The sequence below is a fragment of the Engystomops pustulosus genome, chromosome 6, assembly GCF_040894005.1.
Source record: "Engystomops pustulosus chromosome 6, aEngPut4.maternal, whole genome shotgun sequence".
In the NCBI taxonomy this organism is placed as follows: Eukaryota; Metazoa; Chordata; class Amphibia; order Anura; family Leptodactylidae; genus Engystomops; species Engystomops pustulosus.
The window spans coordinates 184,485,104-184,505,880 of NC_092416.1; the positions used below are offsets into that span (position 1 = coordinate 184,485,104).

The following is a 20,777-nucleotide window of genomic DNA, read 5'->3' on the forward strand; positions in this document are numbered from 1 at the left end:
TAGCCCAAAAGCAGGTTATCTTCCCAAGTGAGATATCACTATCCTCAAGATGGATTGTTCTTCGTTTACCCCATTTTAAAGATGTACATTGTGGAACTGAATGCACACATTCCAGAAAACCCAAGAAATATCTAGTTTTTAACGTGATTTTGTTTTACTCGAATATAAGCCGACCCGAGTATAAGTCGAGACCCCTAATTTTAACACAAAAAACTGGGAAAACCAATTGACTAGTATAAGCCGAGGGTGGGAAATGCATTGGTCACAGCCTCCCCAGTATATAGCCTGCCCGCCCCCTGTAGTATGTAACCTGCCAGCCCCCTGTAGTATACAGTCTGCCCCCTGTAGTATACAGCCTGCCAGCCCCCTGTAGTATGTAACCTGCCAGCCCCCTGTAGTATACAGCCTGCCCGCCCCCTGTAGTATATAGCCTGCCAGCCCCTGTAGTATGAAGCCAGCCAGCCCTCTGTAGTATAAAGCCAGCCAGCCCCCTGTAGTATAAAGCCTGCCAGCCCCCTGTAGTATAAAGCCTGCCAGCCCCCTGTAGTAAAAAGCCTGCCAGCCCCCTGTAGTAAAAAGCCTGCCAGCCCCCTGTAGTATAAAGCCTGCCAGCCCCCTGTAGTATAAAGCCTGCCAGCCCCCTGTAGTATAAAGCCTGCCAGCCCCCTGTAGTATAAAGCCTGCCAGCCCCCTGTAGTATAAAGCCTGCCAGCCCCCTGTTGTATAAAGCCTGCCAGCCCCCTGTAGTATAAAGCCTGCCAGCCCCCTGTAGTATAAAGCCTGCCAGCCCCCTGTAGTATAAAGCCTTCCAGCCCCCTGTAGTATAAAGCCTGCCAGCCCCCTGTAGTATAAAGCCTGCCAGCCCCCTGTAGTATAAAGCCTGCCAGCCCCCTGTAGTATAAAGCCTGCCAGCCCCCTGTAGTATAAAGCCTGCCAGCCCCCTGTAGTATACAGCCTGCCAGCCCCCTGTAGTATACAGCCTGCCAGCCCCCTGTAGTATACAGCCTGCCAGCCCCCTGTGGTACACAGCCTGCCAGCCCCCTGTGGTATATAGCCAGACAGCCCCCTGTGGTATATAGCCAGACAGCCCCCTGTGGTATATAGCCAGACAGCCCCCTGTGGTATATAGCCAGACAGCCACCTGTGGTATATAGCCAGACAGCCTTCTGTGGTATATAGCCAGACAGCCCCCAGTTTGCCCAGCACATATAAAAATAAACTTATATACTCACCCTCCGAAGGTCCCTGATGCTCCCGTCATTGTGGCTCCCCCTCTTTCCTCTCTCTGCTGTAACAGCCGGCAGAGCTGCGGCCATGCCCTCTGCCCGTCGGCGCACACTATGAAGTATTCAGCAGAGACACATAGTGTGCGCCGGCCGGCAGAGTGGCCGCAGCTCTGCCGGCTGTTACAGCAGAGAGAAGAGAAGCCGTGGGGAGCCACGCCGGAAGGTGTGTATGTGCGTTTATTTTTTTTATTGACTCGTGTGTGAGCCGAGGTGGGGTTTTTCAGCACATTTTTTGTGCTGAAAAACTCAGCTTATACACGAGTATATAGGGTACGTTATATGACACAGAGTCTATATATGGGGATGGCATTTTACAGTAAGACAATTTTAAGAAGATTTCATAGGTTTTACAATATACATAATTTTATGCATAAAATAATCCTCCACAGATCAGAGAAGATGTCATGAAGTCTTATCTCCATCTACCTGATGATCCCGTGGGACACATTTCTCCTCTGAACAATCCTGTGGTAGAAGAAGAGGACTGGGACATCTCTCCGGTGATGCTCTCTTACTGGATCTACCTGTAGGAAACACATCCAGAGACTGAATTCCTTCTTTCCATACAGATAATGAAAGGACGTGTGGATTTAATCCTGTCTATTACCTGCTGATGTGAGGGGCTGGTGGTCCTCCATCATGACGTCCTTGAGGATGAAGTGTATTATTCTCTCTGACATTTTGACTCTGTCCATCATTGACGAGCCAGTGAGGAAATTTTTCTGAAATGAAAATAATCAGAACCAGAGCCAAATCATGAGGAACACTGTACCATGGCTCAGCTTAAGCGCTGGTACTTGACAAAAGTGAAGCTACGGGCAATGTCTCTTCTGCCAAACCAATAGCAGCAGCAGGACACCACTGATTTACCCCAATCACTGTTAGCGCCGCACCGGCACCCCTTCTGTAGTACCCCTTATGCATGTCTGTCGAAATTGTGTCCACTTGTTACTGTCACTATTGTATTTCGTACTGTAATTGTTTCCCCTTATGTCTTGTAATGTGGTCTCGTTGCCCTTCATTGTCCTGTAAACGTTTAAGGAACTAGTAACATGTAGGAACGCGCCTCTCGTAGTGTATGTATGTAACTGTAACATTAAGTCTGACCTGTGTGTAACAACTGCCACAACACTATGTACAAAATTATTTCCCCCCAGGGGATCAATAAGGTTCTATAGTATTGTATCGTATCATAATAACATACAGTAATTATTGTAAACATTTTACCAGATAGATAGAAGTGAGGGGTCTATGATGCCCCGGTAATCCTTACAGACTACACCGGTGACTACATACATACCTCTGCCTGCAGAGCTGTGCTCCAGATATATGTGAGAGGGGGAAAGGATCTGTGATGGCGTCCCTATGTGTGGGAGGAGTCCGGCTTCAGGGGTGGAGAAGCTATAGGACCTGTGATGATGTCATAGTCATGTGATTATCCCTATGTAAGGGAGGAGTCCAGCTTCGGGGGGTGGAGAAGCTATAGGACCTGTGATGATGTCATAGTCATGTGATTTGTCACATGTGTGGGAGGAGTCAGGCTCCAGGACATGTTACTAGAGGCGGGACTATCCCTGCTCCTCATGTGAGGAGAAGTTCCGACCAGGGATTAGACTGAAGGAAGCCCCACGTGGTGTAATAACGGACACCAATAGAACTATTGACTAAATATGAAATGAAAGTGTCTGTTCCTTTACCGAACACAAAAAGCCCAGCGCGCCCCTTCTATTTATACAATAGGCAAATTACTGACAACACGTGGGAGGATCATTACATGAAATGGAAGATATTTATATACAGTTTTTTTTACCTTCTCTACTTTACCTGCAGGAGCAAACATGTTCTTGTGTACATGACAGACGTCTCCCTTATTGTCTTTATTTCATGACTTGCACAAAATGTCTGTCAAGAACAAATCTCTCATACATATAAAGGGGGTGACGTGGAGAAGACCTGTTTCAACACCTAAGATGGGTCATTGAGAACACTTGATCATGGTGTTCGACCTCCCACTGCAATGCTTCTGCTGTCTGTCATGGGTGCCCCCGCGATCACACCTGTGCCCCTCTCCATGGCGTGGCTCCCCCCGGCCTTCACTCACCTCCCCCTAGAGCGCGTGCACTGGCACTCAAAGATTTAAAGGGCCAGCGCACCGCTGATTGGCGCTGGCCACTTCCGGGTTCTGATTTAAACCAGCAGCTCCCATCATTCCCCGCCAGATCTTTGAACTTTATGGTGAGAAGAGAAAACTTCCTGTTCCCTGCGCTTGTTCCTATCCCGTTCCTGCTGATCTCCTGTTGCTGACCACGGACCTGAACTCTGCATCTTTGTCGCCAGCCCTGACAACCTGCCTGTTCCTGACTACGAGACTGTCTCCTGAATTGGTACCTCGACCTTGGCTGCCACCGCGGGCTGGTTGCACCTGTAGAGCGACCTGGTGGCACCCTGCTGCAGCAAGTCCTTCCCAGTTTGCGGCGGGCTCTGGTGAAGACCAGGTGCCACTTTAATTCCGGTCCCAGGTGTCATCTAGTACCATCTCCAGCGGTGGTCCAGGGGGTTTTGCTGACCCCGAGTCCTGACACTGTCTTTATAGAATTTGTTAACACTGTTGCCTGAAATCTGTTATTTGTGCGGTGATGCACCCATGGGTCCTGGGCTGTATTATACTACTTCAATTACTAGTACTTCAATTGAGCTTTTTGGAGAATGGGGGATGCGTCCTTTCTGCTTTTGTTTTCAATCTGCAGTTTCAGGACATTTGGAAAATGGCTCTTATGTACATGATGTGTATTGAGAGCATGAAGAAAATGACATGGCTTACACGGGTGAAAATTTGGTGGGTTGTTTGGGTGGCCATGGGCACCAGGCTACTGTCCAAATCACCTATATTTTAATCCACTACTAATGACATCCTCATATACTTGACTGATTTGAGATAGAAGGGAAAAAGATCCTTACAGCTTTTTCTGCATAGAAAAAAAACAAAAAACAGAACTGATGGTGATAAAACTCACAAAGAGTAGAGATATCTGCTGGAAAGAGCTAAACATCCTGTAGTCATCTCCCCAAACCATGAGAACCTCCAGACTGACTGACGCGTAAACCCCCCATAAGCGAAATGGGCTCTGGTTTCTTACTTCTTGTTACATTCAGACTGGACATAAAAAATTAGAAGGCTGGTGCCTTATCACCATCATTTAAAAGTACAGACCTACGCGACTGTTCAAGCTCGCATCCCTGATTTATATCACAACAAATCTTATAAGGTATGGATAGAACTGGAGACTATACTTTCCCCAAGCCTTCTGCAATCCCTCCTTTACACACGAACACCACCTTTCAAAGCTCCCTTACGTCATGGAGCAGACCCTGAGGACTTAAAGAAAGCTACCTGAGCCTTACCAACTCTTTGCCTGCGACAGCCCTCTTACTGGTCTCGTCAACCTATCTGTCACCCCTCAGAGCCAATGATAGGCTTATTTTTCGCTGGTCTTTTTTTTTTCAACTGGTCTTGGCCCGCTCCAGGTGGGAATACTCACGACTACTCCACTTCTACTCATCCTTTAAATCTAGACTACACCTACACAGAGACATCACCCCGTTTGAAAAGATGTGTATTGCCCCCTCGCCCACCTTCTGCAATATACGCCATCTACTTAGACAAATTGGGCGGAGGCTGTCCCGCCCTATGTTGGTGCATGGAAACACGGGTTGATGGTCTCCTACATCCCGAGACTGGGCCAAATCATTTGAATTGTGCCATAAGCTCTCCATCTTTACCAAAGCCCAAGAAACCAACTTCAAAAAATATTTCTATGTGCTACTGGGTCCTGGCTACACTCCATTTGATTTCTCCTCTTGCCTAGTAGAGAGCTGGAGATGTAAGCAAGCCCCCAGTACAATGTTACATATGTGTTTGGAGCTACAAAATGAGCCGCCACCCTTGCTTTTATCCATAATATCCCGCTCAATACCTTCAGTCAGATGCTCTCTCATGGGCTTCATCTTAATTGCGGTGTGTGTCCTGATCCAGGTTATGGAAAACTTACTATAGAAATCCTCAGAGAAATATTATCACTACAAAGAATGGAGGAGCTTATGGCATACAAACATGCTACGTTAGTAAAACAACTCCAGACTTGGGGTCCATGGATAGCTTTTCACCGACCCCCTGAGTTCACCTGAGCTAGTTGTCTCTTCCGCTCATCGATCAATCAATTATAGCTGAACTACTTAATTCTACAGGTTCTTTCTCTTTTAGTACCCGCCCCCTCTATGTGTCATTTTTTGTGCCTGTTAATCCAGTGCTGGGAACAAAGATCTATAAATGTGGCAATCACCTTACACTTGTAGAAGGGCTTTTTGAGCCCTAGATCAAAAGATCTTTAACAAATCTGGCATTGCTGGGTTGGGCGTTACTAAAAATGGCAATTTGACCGTCGAGGTGAACTCCGCAGGAATCTAGGTGGCCAGTGACCAGAATTGACAAAGAGCGCTCGGGGCAAGCCTACTTTTGTCTGCCATGACTGTCACTTCTGTTTCACTGACCGGATGGACTGGGTAAGGTAATTTCTTTGTGTGATATAATATACTTTGCCTTTAACCCCTTAACGACTAGTCTTTTTTCTGTTTTTTCATTTCTATTTTTCACTCCCCACCTTCAAAGATATATAACTTTCAATTTTTTTCATGTAAATTTGCTCTGTGATGGCTTGTTTTCTATGTAACAAGTTACAGTTCATAGTGATTTACTATTCCATGCCGTGTACTAGGAAGCAGGAAAAAAATTCCAAATGCTGTGAAAATGGTGAAAAAACAAATTTGCGCTGTTTTTTGTAGGCTTGGATTTTACGGCTTTCACTATGCACCCCAAATTACATGTCTACTTTATTCTTTGGGTTGGTGCAATTATGGGGATACCGTATTTGTATAGACATTATAATGTTTTCATACATTTACAAAAATTAAAACCTCCTTTACAAAAATGTTTGGGGGGAATTTGTCATCTTCTGGCGCCAATAACTTTTTCATACTTCGGACGTTTTCATTGCTATCATTTTTAGGACTGTACGACCGTTTGATCACGGGGAAAATGAGAAGTGGGCAGCACCAATCAGTGGGGCACTGACCCTTTAAATCTGTGAGTGCTGGCGTGCTCTGGCCAGCCAGGACGGGAGCCGGCAAGTGGTGAGTTGAGTGAGATCGGAAAGGGGCGTCGCCACAGAGAGGGGCACGGGTGTGCCTGCGATCCGAGACCTAGATTGCAGACCTATATGGGACTACCTATCTAATGGGGGGCATTTTAAAATATGTGTTGTTCATGGCTCTCTCAGCCAAAAAGGTTCCTGACCCCTGCCCTAGATGGTCAGATCATTCCTACCATATGCTGCAATACTCCTGCATTGTAGTATATGACGTTTTGGCATATGATTCATTACAATGAGTGTCACGGGTGCTCCCGCGATCCCTGTCACGGATCGCGGGCGCATCCGTGCTCCTGCATGTGCCCCCGCTACTGCCCGGTGTCTCTTACCTCTCCCGGCTCCTGCGCTTCCTCGGACTGCCGTACGCGCGCGTCCCCGCCTCCTAGGGCGCGCGCGCGGCTCCGGCCGAAAATTTAAAGGGCCAGCGCACCGCTAATTGGTGCACTGGCTGAACACCTCACCTTTAAGAATCTGCCTCTTCCTGTGTTCCTTGCCGGATCTTTGTGCCTCATAGCCTTAGAGAAAGCTTACTAGCGATTATTCCTGCGTTCCTGTGTATTCCTGCGTTCCTGTGTATTCCTGCATTCCTGTGTATTCCTGCGTTCCTGTGTATTCCTGTGTGTTCCCGCTCCTGAGTCCTGTGTTGCCGTGTTACCTGAGTTCCTCCGTGTTGCTGTGTTCCGTGTGCCTGTGTTCCCGTTCCCACCTGCCTGGACCTCCTGTTGCTGACCCCGGACTTGGACCTGACGTTGCATCTCTGCCGCCTGCCCTGACCCTGTGCCTGGACCTGTCTACGAGATTGTCATCCGCTAAGGTACCTCGACCTCGGCTGCCACCGTGGGCTAGTCACACCTGGGAACGACCTAGTGGTATCCTGCCGCAGCAAGTCCAACCCGCTTTGCGGCGGGCTCTGGTGAATACCAGGTGCCGCTAGGCTCCGGTTCCGGGTGTTGGCTAGTTACATCTCCCGCGGTGGTCCAGAGGATCCACTGATCCTAACAGTAAGATCCGGCCATGGATCCCGCCGAGGCTTCTCCTCCCAGTCAGCCTGATCTCGCCACCATCGTGATCCACCAGTCCCGGCAGATTGCAGCACAGCGGAATCAGCTAGAGCAAGTCACCGCCATGCTACAACAACTACTTGCTACCCAACATCAGCAACAGTCTCCAGAAGCGGCCGCTGCGACCCCTGCTTCCCCGGCTTATCATCCTGCTGCTGAACCCAGGCTACGCCTCTCTTTGCCCGGCAAGTATGATGGAGATCCTAAGATGTGCAGGGGCTTCATCACCCAGTGCTCCTTGCACATAGAACTCATGCCGTCGCAATTTGCCACAGAGCGGTCCAAGGTGGCATTTGTCCTCAGCCTTCTTTCTGGGAAAGCCCTGGCCTGGGCTACTCCGCTTTGGGACAGAGATGACCCGGTTGTGTCTAGCCTCACTGCGTTTCTGTCAGAGTTCCGGTCTGTCTTCGAGGAACCAGCACGAGCCTCCTCTGCAGAGTCTGCATTGTTGAACTTGCGTCAGGGCAACTCATCGGTGGGAGAGTACGCAGTTCAATTCCGCACCCTGGCTTCAGAACTGGCTGGGAACGATGCAGCCCTCATCGCTACATTTAAGAAAGGGCTCTCTGCGCAGGTCAAGGATGCACTGGCAGCTCGGGATCTTCCATCTACTCTGAGTGACCTCATCACCTTGGCCACTCGAATTGATGTCCGGTTTAAGGAGCGAGCTGAGGAACTACGATCTGAGTATCCCCAAGGCCGTGTTAGACGCATCCCTCGCCTGGCGCCAGTCTTCCAAAGGCCGCTCCAGGTCCCGCCTGAATCTTCTGTTGAGGAACCCATGCAGGTTGACCGAACCCGGCTCACTCTACAAGAGCGTTCCAGACGACGTCAGGAGAACCTGTGCATGTATTGTGCCAGCCCACAGCACTTCGTCGGGGCTTGCCCTGTACGTCCCCAACGCCCGGGAAACGCCAGCACCTAGGCTTCTCAGGAGAAGCGTCCCTAGGTGTGAATAAAGCTTCTCCATGCTTGATTCTCCCTGTACTCCTCAGCATTGGCACCGGCACTCCGGTCCAGGTTTCTGCTTTCCTGGATTCGGGCTCCACAGCGAACTTTGTAGATGCTGCACTGGTCGCCCTGCATCACTTCCCGGTGGTTCGTCTTGAGAAGCCCTTGTCCATTGCCTCAGTCAGTGGCCAGATTCTCTCCGTGCCTATCTGGTTTCGCACTGAACCCCTGCTCCTTCAAGTTGGTGCATTGCATAAAGAGAGACTCTCCTTTTTTGTGCTGCCACAGTGCACTTCCACTCTCCTGCTGGGTCTCCCCTGGTTGCAGCATCATGCCCCTGTTCTGGACTGGTCTTCTGGAGAGATTCTCCGTTGGGGTCCGGATTGCCCCTCACGCTGCATGACGGTTCCACATCCGCTTCCTGTCAGGACTGCTACCTTGTCTCCCAAGCCCCTGGAGGGACTTCCAGCTCCGTACCGGGACTTTGCAGATGTGTTTTCTAAAAAACAAGCCGAGATCCTTCCTCCACATCGTCCCTATGATTGCCCCATTGATCTGCTGCCTGGATCTTCTCCACCACGGGGTCGTGTGTATCCGCTCTCGGTTCCTGAGACTGCCGCTATGTCGGAATATGTTAAAGAAAACCTGCAAAGAGGTTTCATCCGCAAATCCTCCTCACCAGCTGGCGCTGGTTTCTTTTTTGTCACAAAGAAAGATGGCTCTCTCCGCCCCTGTATAGACTATCGCGGTCTTAACAAGGTCACCGTTAAGAACCGCTATCCTTTGCCGCTTATCACGGAGCTATTTGATCGTCTGCGGGGTGCAAGAATTTTTTCCAAATTGGATCTTCGTGGGGCCTACAACCTTATCCGCATCAGGAAGGGTGACGAGTGGAAGACCGCCTTTAACACCCGTGATGGGCATTTTGAATACCTAGTTATGCCCTTCGGACTTTGTAATGCGCCAGCAGTTTTCCAGGAGTTTGTAAATGATATTTTCCGGGACTTATTGTACAGTTGTGTCGTGGTGTACCTGGACGACATCCTTGTGTATTCTGCCAATCTGGAGTCCCACCAGTCTCATGTACGGGAGGTTCTCAGCCGCCTCAGGACAAACCACCTCTATGCCAAGCTGGAGAAGTGCCACTTTCATCAGAGGAGCCTTCCATTCCTCGGCTACATAATTTCTGATAGGGGTTTGCAAATGGATCCTGCCAAGTTATCTGCGGTTCTTCAGTGGCCACGCCCAGTGGGACTGCGAGCTATACAAAGATTTCTGGGCTTTGCTAATTATTATAGGCAATTTATCCCACACTTCTCATCTCTGGTCGCGCCGATGGTGGCGCTTACGAAAAAAGGTGCTAATCCCCGTGTCTGGCCACCAGCAGCAGAAGAAGCCTTCACGAAATTAAAAACTGCTTTTTCCTCCGCTTCAGTCCTTACCCGACCGGATACTGAAAAGCCGTTCCTGGTGGAGGTTGATGCCTCCTCCGTGGGTGCTGGGGCAGTCCTTACCCAGAAGGGTCCCAGGGGACGAACACTCACTTGTGGTTTCTTCTCCAAAACCTTCTCCTCCGCGGAGAGAAATTATTCCATTGGAGATCGGGAGCTTCTAGCCATCAAGCTGGCTTTGGAAGAGTGGCGTCATCTGCTGGAGGGAGCCCGATTTCCAGTCAGCATTTTCACGGACCACAAAAACCTTCAGTACCTTCAGACGGCTCAGCGTTTGAATCCTCGTCAAGCCCGGTGGTCCCTCTTCTTTTCTCGCTTTGACTTCCGAATCCATTTTCGCCCTGCAGAGAAAAACATCAAGGCTGACGCCTTGTCCCGTGCTTCTGATGTTATGGGGGAGGACTCTGCTCCTAGGCATATTGTTCCTCCAGAGAGACTTGTGCTTGCCGCGCCGGTGGACCTCCGGCAGCTGCCTCCCGGCAAGACTTATGTGCGACCTGGTCTCCGAAAGAGGATTCTGACCTGGGGACATTCTTCTCGTGTGGCTGGGCACCCTGGGGTGCAGCGCTCTGTGGCCTTAATTTCCCGATTCTACTGGTGGCCTGATTTGGTCAAGGACGTTCGGGATTTTGTGGGTTCCTGTGCCTCTTGTGCCCGCAACAAGCCTTCACGACTTAAACCTGCTGGTCTTCTGTTGCCGTTACCCGTGCCTACCAGCCCATGGTCTCATGTGGCTATGGACTTTGTTACGGATCTACCGCCATCTTCTGGCAACACCGTTATCTGGGTGGTGACTGACCGCTTTTCGAAGATGTCTCACTTTGTCCCTCTACCAGGTTTGCCTTCTGCTCCACGTCTCGCCAGCCTCTTCTTCCAGCATATTTTCCGGCTTCATGGTCTCCCTCAGCACATCGTCTCAGATCGAGGAGTTCAGTTTGTGTCCAAATTCTGGAGATCTTTGTGCAACCAGTTGCAGGTGAACTTGGACTTCTCTTCTGCCTATCACCCACAGACTAACGGCCAAGTGGAGAGGGTGAATCAGACTCTAGGTTGCTATCTCCGCCATTTCGTCTCTGCCCGACAGGACGACTGGGCATCTCTTCTACCATGGGCGGAGTTCTCTTACAATTCCCTGGACTCCACTTCTGCCGGTTCTGCTCCCTTTTTTATTAACTATGGACTGCATCCTCGGCCTCCTCTTCCGTTACCTACGTCTGCAGATGTTCCTGCTGTGGAGGACCTGGTACGTGATCTGAAAGCCATCTGGGAGCAAGTCCACACCTCATTGCTCCGAGCTACAGCCCAGACCAAGCGTCAAGCAGACAAAAGACGCCGACCATTCCCTGTTTTAGCTCCTGGTGACAAGGTTTGGCTGTCCGCCAAGTATGTTCGGCTGAAGATCCCGAGCTATAAATTGGGACCTCGGTTCTTGGGTCCATTTGAAATTCTCGGCCGCATCAACCCGGTGGCTTACAAGTTGCGTCTGCCTCCCAGCATGCGCATTCCTAATTCTTTCCACGTTTCTCTCCTTAAGCCAGTTATCTTCAACCGCTTCAACCGACAAATTACTCCTCCTCCGGCACCACAAGCTGATTCCACCGATGTCTTCGAGGTGAAAGAGATCCTGGATACTAAGACTGTGAGAGGTAGACGGTTGTTTCTGGTAGACTGGAAAGGATTTGGTCCTGAGGAGAGATCCTGGGAGCCAGAGGATAACATTCTGGACAAGAGCCTGCTCCAACGTTTTCTCAGGCCCAAGAAGAGAGGGAGGCCGAAGGGGGGGGGTACTGTCACGGGTGCTCCCGCGATCCCTGTCACGGATCGCGGGCGCATCCGTGCTCCTGCATGTGCCCCCGCTACTGCCCGGTGTCTCTTACCTCTCCCGGCTCCTGCGCTTCCTCGGACTGCCGTACGCGCGGCTCCGGCCGAAAATTTAAAGGGCCAGCGCACCGCTAATTGGTGCACTGGCTGAACACCTCACCTTTAAGAATCTGCCTCTTCCTGTGTTCCTTGCCGGATCTTTGTGCCTCATAGCCTTAGAGAAAGCTTACTAGCGATTATTCCTGCGTTCCTGTGTATTCCTGCGTTCCTGTGTATTCCTGCGTTCCTGTGTATTCCTGCGTTCCTGTGTATTCCTGTGTGTTCCCGCTCCTGAGTCCTGTGTTGCCGTGTTACCTGAGTTCCTCCGTGTTGCTGTGTTCCGTGTGCCTGTGTTCCCGTTCCCACCTGCCTGGACCTCCTGTTGCTGACCCCGGACTTGGACCTGACGTTGCATCTCTGCCGCCTGCCCTGACCCTGTGCCTGGACCTGTCTATGAGATTGTCATCCGCTAAGGTACCTCGACCTCGGCTGCCACCGTGGGCTAGTCACACCTGGGAACGACCTAGTGGTATCCTGCCGCAGCAAGTCCAACCCGCTTTGCGGCGGGCTCTGGTGAATACCAGGTGCCGCTAGGCTCCGGTTCCGGGTGTTGGCTAGTTACATCTCCCGCGGTGGTCCAGAGGATCCACTGATCCTAACAATGAGCTCATTGTAACGAATCTGCAGTAACCATGCAGCCTCGGGTCTGATGAAGACCCGAGGCTGTCATTGCAACTGATCGCTGCCCCCCAATGATGTTCGGCGGCATGTGGCGGCAGAGAAAAGGTTAACACCCGCAATAGGTGCAAGCACCGACCGCGGGTGATAGCGATGGGTCTTTGCTGAAATTTGCAGCAAAGCCCATCTCTGTATGAAGAGGACTCAGTCCGTGAGCCCTCTTCATACAACCTTCATAGCTCTACGGCGGAACCACTTGTAACGTGATTGAACAGTGAAGGACAGTCAGACAGTCTATGATGTTAGCTGAAGCTGTGAGATGGGAAGAAGGAAGTAATCCTTAGATGTCCAGACGTCTGCAGTGGGAGATATTGGGGCACATTCACTAAGGGTCCGCGGACCACGGTTCTATCGGGTTTCCCAAATATTTTCTGTTAACGCCGAATTGCCCCGGGTTTTTGGTGCACGCGATCGGATTGTGACGCACCGGCGCTGGCTTGCATGCGACACAAATCGGGGGGCTTGCCGTTGGACAAACCGACTGATTTGGACAAAAAGTGGAATTTAAAAACGAAAAATGTGACACAAAATCCAGCACTTACATGCACCAGGAAGAAGAAGACGGTGAACTCCGGTGGACTTCACCGGGGAAGCGGCACATGAAGGAAATTGGACGCACGAGCTTAGTGAATCGCCGTCGGACAACGCACAGTGGGGATCGCAACAGGACCAGGCAAGTAAATTTACCCCATTCTGTTGTCATTGTCATAGTATCTGTCATTTGGGTTTCCCACAGAAGTGAGTCTCAGAGATTTGCAGAGACCTGTCCCAGCCAGGTGTGCATTCCACTACCTTGGGAGTCTGAACGGTCTCATAGGACTGTAAAAACTAGCAGAGTCTGAAGGACAGCGACTTGGGGAGTCAGTCTGTGGGCAGTCTAATCTATACTGTGTTAACATCACTAGGGGATTGCGATGTGAGAATTTTCTTTCCTGGGAAAATCCCTTCAAATTCAAAAAAAACTTTGAAATGTCCCTTATCTCTTTCTTCAGGGGAAACTCTGAAAGATTTGTAACAACATTATTTCTGGACTTCTGTCACTCTGTTCTGGTCCATCTATCAAACCCAGAGGCTCTAAGTGTCTGGAAATCTGATCAGGTTTCTCAAGGAATTTTCTGAGATATCCAAAACCTTCAAAACTTCACTACTACTTCTTTTTACACCAATGCTACCAGCCCTTATGTTCCATTATGTCAACTTTGCACTTTTCCATCAGTCCTACATAACTCTCACCCTCAACAACCAACTGTCTGCTTACATCAAGTCAGTCTTCTGTCTATTCATCTTTCCCTTCATGTGAGACACAATCTGAGATGCTTTCCTTGGTCCGCAGTGCCCTTCAGTCACCTTACTCTGATCACTACTAGAGATGAGCGAGCACTAAAATGCTCGGGTACTCGTTATTCGAGACAAACTTTTCCCGATGCTCGAGTGCTCGTCTCGAATAACGAGCCCCATTGAAGTCAATGGGAGACTCGAGCATTTTTCAAGGGGACCAAGGCTCTGCACAGGGAAGCTTGGCCAAACACCTGGGAACCTCAGAAAAGGATGGAAACACCACGGAAATGGACAGGAAACAGCAGGGGCAGCATGCATGGATGCCTCTGAGGCTGCTTAATCGCACCATTATGCCAAAATTATGGGCAACAGTATGGCCATGACAGAGTGACAGAATGAAGCTAGATAGCATCTAAAACATCCAATAATTGACCCTGACACTATAGGGGACGGCATGCAGAGGCAGCGGCAGCAGGCTAGAGAGTGTCATGGCGACATACCCTAAATGGACTCAGGCTTCAAACCAATGGGTGGCAGAGAGGAACCAAAGGAGGTGAGCAAGAAGCGCTCAAATAATATCGGTACATGATAAAAGTTTGCCAGTATATTTTGTGGATTACACAGCAGGGTGGCGACAAAGTTAACATGGAAGCCATGAAAACAACCCAAAATTCTGCCTGACACAGCTCGTTTGATAAGGGGACCATGTATGGAGGCAGTGAACTAGTAGTAGATTAAAGGTGCTGCAGTTAAAACTATGTTAGTTGGATCTTGGGATGGAGCTGGCGCTCCGCAGCCAGGCGAGCTTTCGCCAATCCAAGCCCCTGTCTCTAGGCTACTCCCCAAACAGCACTTCTAAGAACCTTTTGTATAAGATCAAGTGTAGTAGCGTTCTTATAAGTTTGGGATATGGCGGGTGAGGGGAATGTAAACAGATGCGCAAGAAGCGCTGAAATAATATTGGTAAATGATAAAAGTTTATTAGTATATTTTGTGGATAACACAGCTGGGTGGCGACAAAGTTAACAACTTTGATGTGGAATCCATGAAAACAACCCAAATTTCTGCCTGACACACCTCGTTTGATAAAGGGACGATGTATGGAGGCAGCTATATGGACGACTTTTGGAGGTAGCAATGGAGACAACGTGTGGAGGCTGCTATGGAGACAATTTAATTTGGATAGTGCCTGTATGTGGCAGTCCCAAAAAATTTTCAAACCAGAGGTGCAGGTAGGTGGCCCTCCAGAAAAATTGAATAGATTGAGTGCCTGTATGTGGCAGTCCCAAAAAGTTTTCAAACCAGAGGAGCAGGTAGGTGGCCCTCCAGAAAAATAGAATAGATTGAGTGCCTGTATGTGGCAGTCCCAAAAAGTTTTCAAACCAGAGGAGCAGGTAGGTGGCCCTCCAGAAAAATGGAATCGATTGAGTGCCTGTATGTGGCAGTCCCAAAAAGTTTTCAAACCAGAGAAGCAGGTAGGTGGCCCTCCAGAAAAATTGAATAGATTGAGTGCCTGTATGTGGCAGTCCCAAAAAGTTTTCAAACCAGAGGAGCAGGTAGGTGGCCCTCCAGAAAAATTGAATAGATTGAGTGCCTGTATGTGGCACTCCCAAAAATTGTTTAAAACAGAGGAACGGGTCGGTGGCCCTCCAGAAAAATTGAATAGATTGAGTGCCTGTATGTGGCACTCCCAAAAATTGTTTAAAACAGAGGACCGGGTCGGTGGCCCTCCAGAAAAATTAAATGCATAAAGTACTATAGCTAGAGCCAGTGGGCCCTGTCAAAAAATAGCCAGTTTCCTCTGCTTTACTGTACAAAGAGGAGGAGAAGGAGGAAAATGAGGAGGAGGAGGAGTGGATCAATTATTCAGGTTGAGCTTCCTTCACCTGGTGGAGATTGGAAATTATGAGAAATCCAGGCTTTATTCATCTTAATAAGCGTCAGCCTGTCAGCGCTGTCAGTCGACAGGCGTGTACGCTTATCGGTGATGATGCCACCAGCTGCACTGAAAACCCGCTCGGACAAGACGCTAGCGGCAGGGCAGGCAAGAACCTCCAAGGCGTACAGCGCCAGTTCGTGCCACATGTCCAGCTTTGAAACCCAGTAGTTGTAGGGAGCTGTGTGATCATTTAGGACGATGGTATGGTCAGCTACGTACTCCCTCACCATCTTTCTGTAAAGATCAGCCCTACTCTGCCGAGACTGGGGACAGGTGACAGTGTCTTGCTGGGGTGACATAAAGCTGGCAAAAGCCTTGTAAAGCGTACCCTTGCCAGTGCTGGACAAGCTGCCTGCTCGCCTACTCTCCCTCGCTACTTGTCCCGCAGAACTACGCACTCTGCCGCTAGCGCTGTCAGAAGGGAAATACTGTTTCAGCTTGTGCACCAGGGCCTGCTGGTATTTATGCATTCTCACACTCCTTTCCTCTGCAGGGATGAGAGTGGAAAGATTTTGCTTGTACCGTGGGTCCAGGAGAGTGAACACCCAGTAATCGGTGCTGGAATAAATTCTTTGAACGCGAGGGTCACGGGATAGGCAGCCTAGCATGAAATCTGCCATATGCGCCAGAGTACCAACGCGTAAGAATTCACTCCCCTCACTGGCCTGACTGTCCATTTCCTCCTCCTCCAACTCCTCCAACTCCTCTTCTTCTGCCCATACACGCTGAACAGTGAAGGACTCAACAATGGTCCCCTCTTGTGTCTCGCCAACATTCTCCTCCTCTTCCTCCTCATCCTCCTCCACCTCCTCCGATATGCGCTGAGAAACAGACCTAAGGGTGCTTTGGCTATCAACAAGGGAATCTTCTTCCCCCGTCTCTTGTGACGAGCGCAAAGCTTCCGACTTCATGCTGATCAGAGAGTTTTTCAACAGGCCAAGCAGCGGGATGTTGAGGCTGATGATGGCGGCATCGCCACTGACCATCTGTGTTGACTCCTCAAAGTTACTCAGCAACTGACAGATATCAGACATCCACGTCCACTCCTCATTGTAGACTTGAGGAAGCTGACTGACCTGACTACCAGTTCTGGTGGAACTTGACATCTGGCAGTCTACAATGGCTCGGCGCTGCTGGTAAACTCTGGATAACATGGTCAGTGTTGAATTCCACCTCGTGGGCACGTCGCACAACAGTCGGTGAGCGGGCAGTTGGAGGCGGCGCTGCGCTGCCCTGAGAGTGGCAGCATCTGTGCTGGACTTCCTGAAATGCGCACAGATGCGGCGCACCTTCGTGAGCAAATCAGACAGATTGGGGTATGTCTTGAGGAAACGCTGAACTATCAGATTTAACACATGGGCCAGGCATGGCACATGTGTCAGTCTGCCGAGTTGCAGAGCCGCCACCAGGTTACGGCCGTTGTCACACACAACCATGCCTGGCTTCAGGTTCAGCGGTGCCAGCCACAGATCAGTCTGCGCCGTGATGCCCTGTAATAGCTCTTGGGCGGTGTGCCTTTTATCGGCTAGGCTCAGCAGTTTGAGCACCGCCTGCTGTCGCTTAGCGACGGCACTGCTGCTGTGCCTAGAGCTACCGACTGATGGCGCCGTGCCCACGGATGGTAGTTCGGAGGAGGAGGTGGAGGAGGGGTGGGAGGAGGAGGAGGCATAGTAGGCCTGAAACACCTGGACCGAGGTAGGCCCCGCAATCCTCGGAGTCGGCAGTATATGACCAGCCCCAGGGTCAGACTCGGTCCCAGCCTCCACCAAGTTAACCCAATGTGCCGTCAGCGATATATAGTGGCCCTGCCCGGCAGCACTCGTCCACGTGTCCGTGGTCAGGTGGACCTTGTCAGAAACGGCGTTGGTCAGGGCACGGGTGATGTTGTCTGACACGTGCTGGTGCAGGGCTGGGACGGCACATCGGGAAAAGTAGTGGCGGCTGGGGACCGAATACCGAGGGGCGGCCGCCGCCATGAGGTTGCGAAAGGCCTCGGTCTCTACTAGCCTATAGGGCAGCATCTCCAGGCTAAGCAATCTGGAGATGTGCACATTAAGGGCTTGGGCGTGCGGGTGGGTTGCACTATATTTGCGTTTCCGCTCCAGCGTCTGGGGTATGGAGACCTGAACGCTGGTGGATGCTGTGGAGGATCGTGGAGGCGACGATGGGGTTTTTGTGGCAGGGTCCTGGGCAGGGGGCTGACTATCAGCTGACACAGGGGAAGGAGCAGTGGTGTGCACGGCCGGAGGTGAACGGGCTTGTTGCCACTGAATGGGGTGTTTAGCATTCATATGCCTGCGCATACTGGTGGTAGTTAAGCTAGTAGTGGTGGAACCCCTGCTGATCCTGGTTTGGCAAATGTTGCACACCACAGTCCGTCGGTCATCCGGTGTTTCCTTAAAGAACCTCCAGACTTCTGAAAATCTAGCCCTCGCCGCAAGAGCCCTCGCCACTAGTTGACACATTTGGCGCTGATGCACCAGCTCTGGCCCTGCCTCTCCGTCTGGCCCCACCACTGCCTCTTCCAACCTGTCCTGGTCGAGGACTCTCCTCCGTCTCAGAAGCACTGTGTTCACCCGGCCTATCAACCCAGCTTGGGTCTGTCACCTCATCATCCTCCGACCCCTCAGTCTGCTCCCCCCTCGGACTTCCTGCCCTGACAACAACTTCCCCACTGTCTGACAACCGTGTCTCCTCATCGTCGGACACCTCTTTACACACTTCCACTACGTCAAGAAGGTCATCATCACCCACAGACTGTGACTGGTGGAAAACCTGGGCATCGGAAAATTGCTCAGCAGCAACCGGACAAGTGGTTTGTGTCTGTGGGAAGGGTCCAGAAAACAGTTCCTCAGAGTATGCCGGTTCAAATGCCAAATTTTCCTGGGAGGGGGCAGACTGGGGGGGAGGAGGCTGAGGTGCAGGAGCTGGAGGAGTGGCGATTTCGGTGACATGGGTGGACTGCGTGGAAGACTGACTGGTGGACAAATTGCTCGAAGCATTGTCGGCAATCCACGACATCACCTGTTCGCACTGTTCTGGCCTCAACAGTGCTCTACCACGAGTCCCAGTAACTTCAGACATGAACCTAGGGAGTGTAGCTCTGCGGCGTTCCCCTGCTCCCTCATAAGCAGGTGGTGTCTCACCCCGGCCAGGACCACGGCCTCTGACCCCTGCAGTAGTTGGACGCCCACGTCCCCGCCCTCGTCCTCTACCCCTAGCCCTCGGGTTAAACATTTTTAAAATGAGAGTTATAACTTTTTTTTGTGTTTTTTGTTTTTTTTTGTGTTTTTGAGTTTTTAAAACCAAACGATGCTATCCTATTGCTATGGCTATTTTCTAGCCAAGTATGAAAGCACACTACTATGCCAGATGAGATGACGCAGAGTTATGAAACAAAATAAACGTAAAATAAAAAAGGAAAAATGGCAGACTGTGCCTAATTGAAATCCAACCCCTACTAAATTTTCCCACTTCGGTCTTTGCAATGGATATGTGCGTCACTAAGCGCAAAACACACCGGTCGCAAGTCTCACTACAAATTGCTCACAATTGGCTAGTAGATGCACTGCAGCAAGTACAGCCACCAGCAGATCAACCAGAAATCAAATATATATAACGCTACTGTAGGCGTAAGTAAGCTGTTTGGATTCTCCTATGGCTATTTTCTAGCCAAGTATGAAAGCACACTACTATGCCAGATGAGATGACACTGAGTTATTAAAAAAATAAACGTAAAATAAAAAGTAAATGGCAGACTGTGCCTAATTGAAATCAAACCCCTAATAAATTTTCCCACTTTGGTGTTTGAGGTGGATATGTGTGTCACTAAGAGCTAAACACAACGGTAGCAAGTCCCCCTGCAAATTCCTCACAATATGGTACTAGCTGCAAATAAAAAAAAAAAAGTAGAACGTTATTGTAGCCCTAAGAAGGGCTGTTGGGTTCTTGGAGAATCACTCCTGCCTAACAGTAAGCTAATAGAACACCCTAACGCTTTCCCTGACCAGCAGCAGCTCTCTCCCTAGCGGCATCCAGACACAGAATGATCCGAGCAGCGCGGGCAGCGGCTAGTCTATCCCAGGGTCACCTGATCTGGCCAGCCAACCACTGCTATCGACGTGTAAGGGTACCACGTCATGCTGGGTGGAGTGCAGAGTCTCCTGGCTTGTGATTGGCTCTGTTTCTGGCCGCCAAAAAGCAAAACGGCGGGAGCTGCCATTTTCTCGAGCAGGCGAAGTATTCGTCCGAGCAACGAGCAGTTTCGAGTACGCTAATGCTCGACCGAGCATCAAGCTCGGACGAGCATGTTCGCTCATCTCTAATCACTACCCGTCACAAAATGTCAAATACTACAATGCTGTCAAAGGAACCTGAGGGTTTCACAATGGATGCCGACACCTCGATTTACTGACCCCAAAGAAACTATACTCCTGAGACATTGATAGATGACTCTACACTGAGTCACTGCCCTCATTTTAACCCCTTACTTTACTATTTTACTCAGTTACATTGCTGTTTTAGCTTTATCACTCTCTAGGCTGGTTAGTGTAATATTCCAGGGAGTAGGCGGGGCCTCTCTGAGCAGACACGTTACTGTATTATCCATCTAGTTCTGTGGGGGGACAATGTGGCTACATTGTCAGGTTACAGGTGTATATACACTTTGATCTGGCTTCTGTATTAAGACACTGAAACAGAGATCGAGATAAGACCCATCAGAGATGCATGGTGCCAATTACACATAGGCTGACAGACTTTTACAATGTTACACTGTGAGCTCTGCTAAATCTCACAGGTCTATGCCTGCTCCCCCCTTCCCCCTGATCACTTATCTCCTCGTAGCTTGTAGTTTGCAGCCTCTCTCTCCTCACGATCTCCTGGCAGGATGTGAGTGTCTCTGAGCTCCGTGCAGGGAGCGTGGTTACAGACATTTAGCAGAGACAGACTGAAATCTGATCTCCATGCTGCAAATACAAATCCAAGATGGCGGCCCAACCCTAAGTCAG

At 50.2% G+C, this 20,777-nt stretch overlaps 1 protein-coding gene across 1 annotated transcript in view; it reads right to left on the bottom strand.

Moving 5' to 3' along the window:
- Positions 1-20,777, bottom strand: part of LOC140065410 (uncharacterized) — a 39,542-nt gene that overhangs the window by 12,511 nt on the left and 6,254 nt on the right. The window contains exons 2-3 of the mRNA XM_072113030.1: positions 1,894-2,008; positions 1,713-1,810 (exon numbers count right to left, since the gene is read on the bottom strand). Of these exons, the coding sequence (XP_071969131.1) occupies positions 1,713-1,810; positions 1,894-2,008 (213 nt within the window). The remainder of the gene's footprint in view (positions 1-1,712; positions 1,811-1,893; positions 2,009-20,777) is intronic.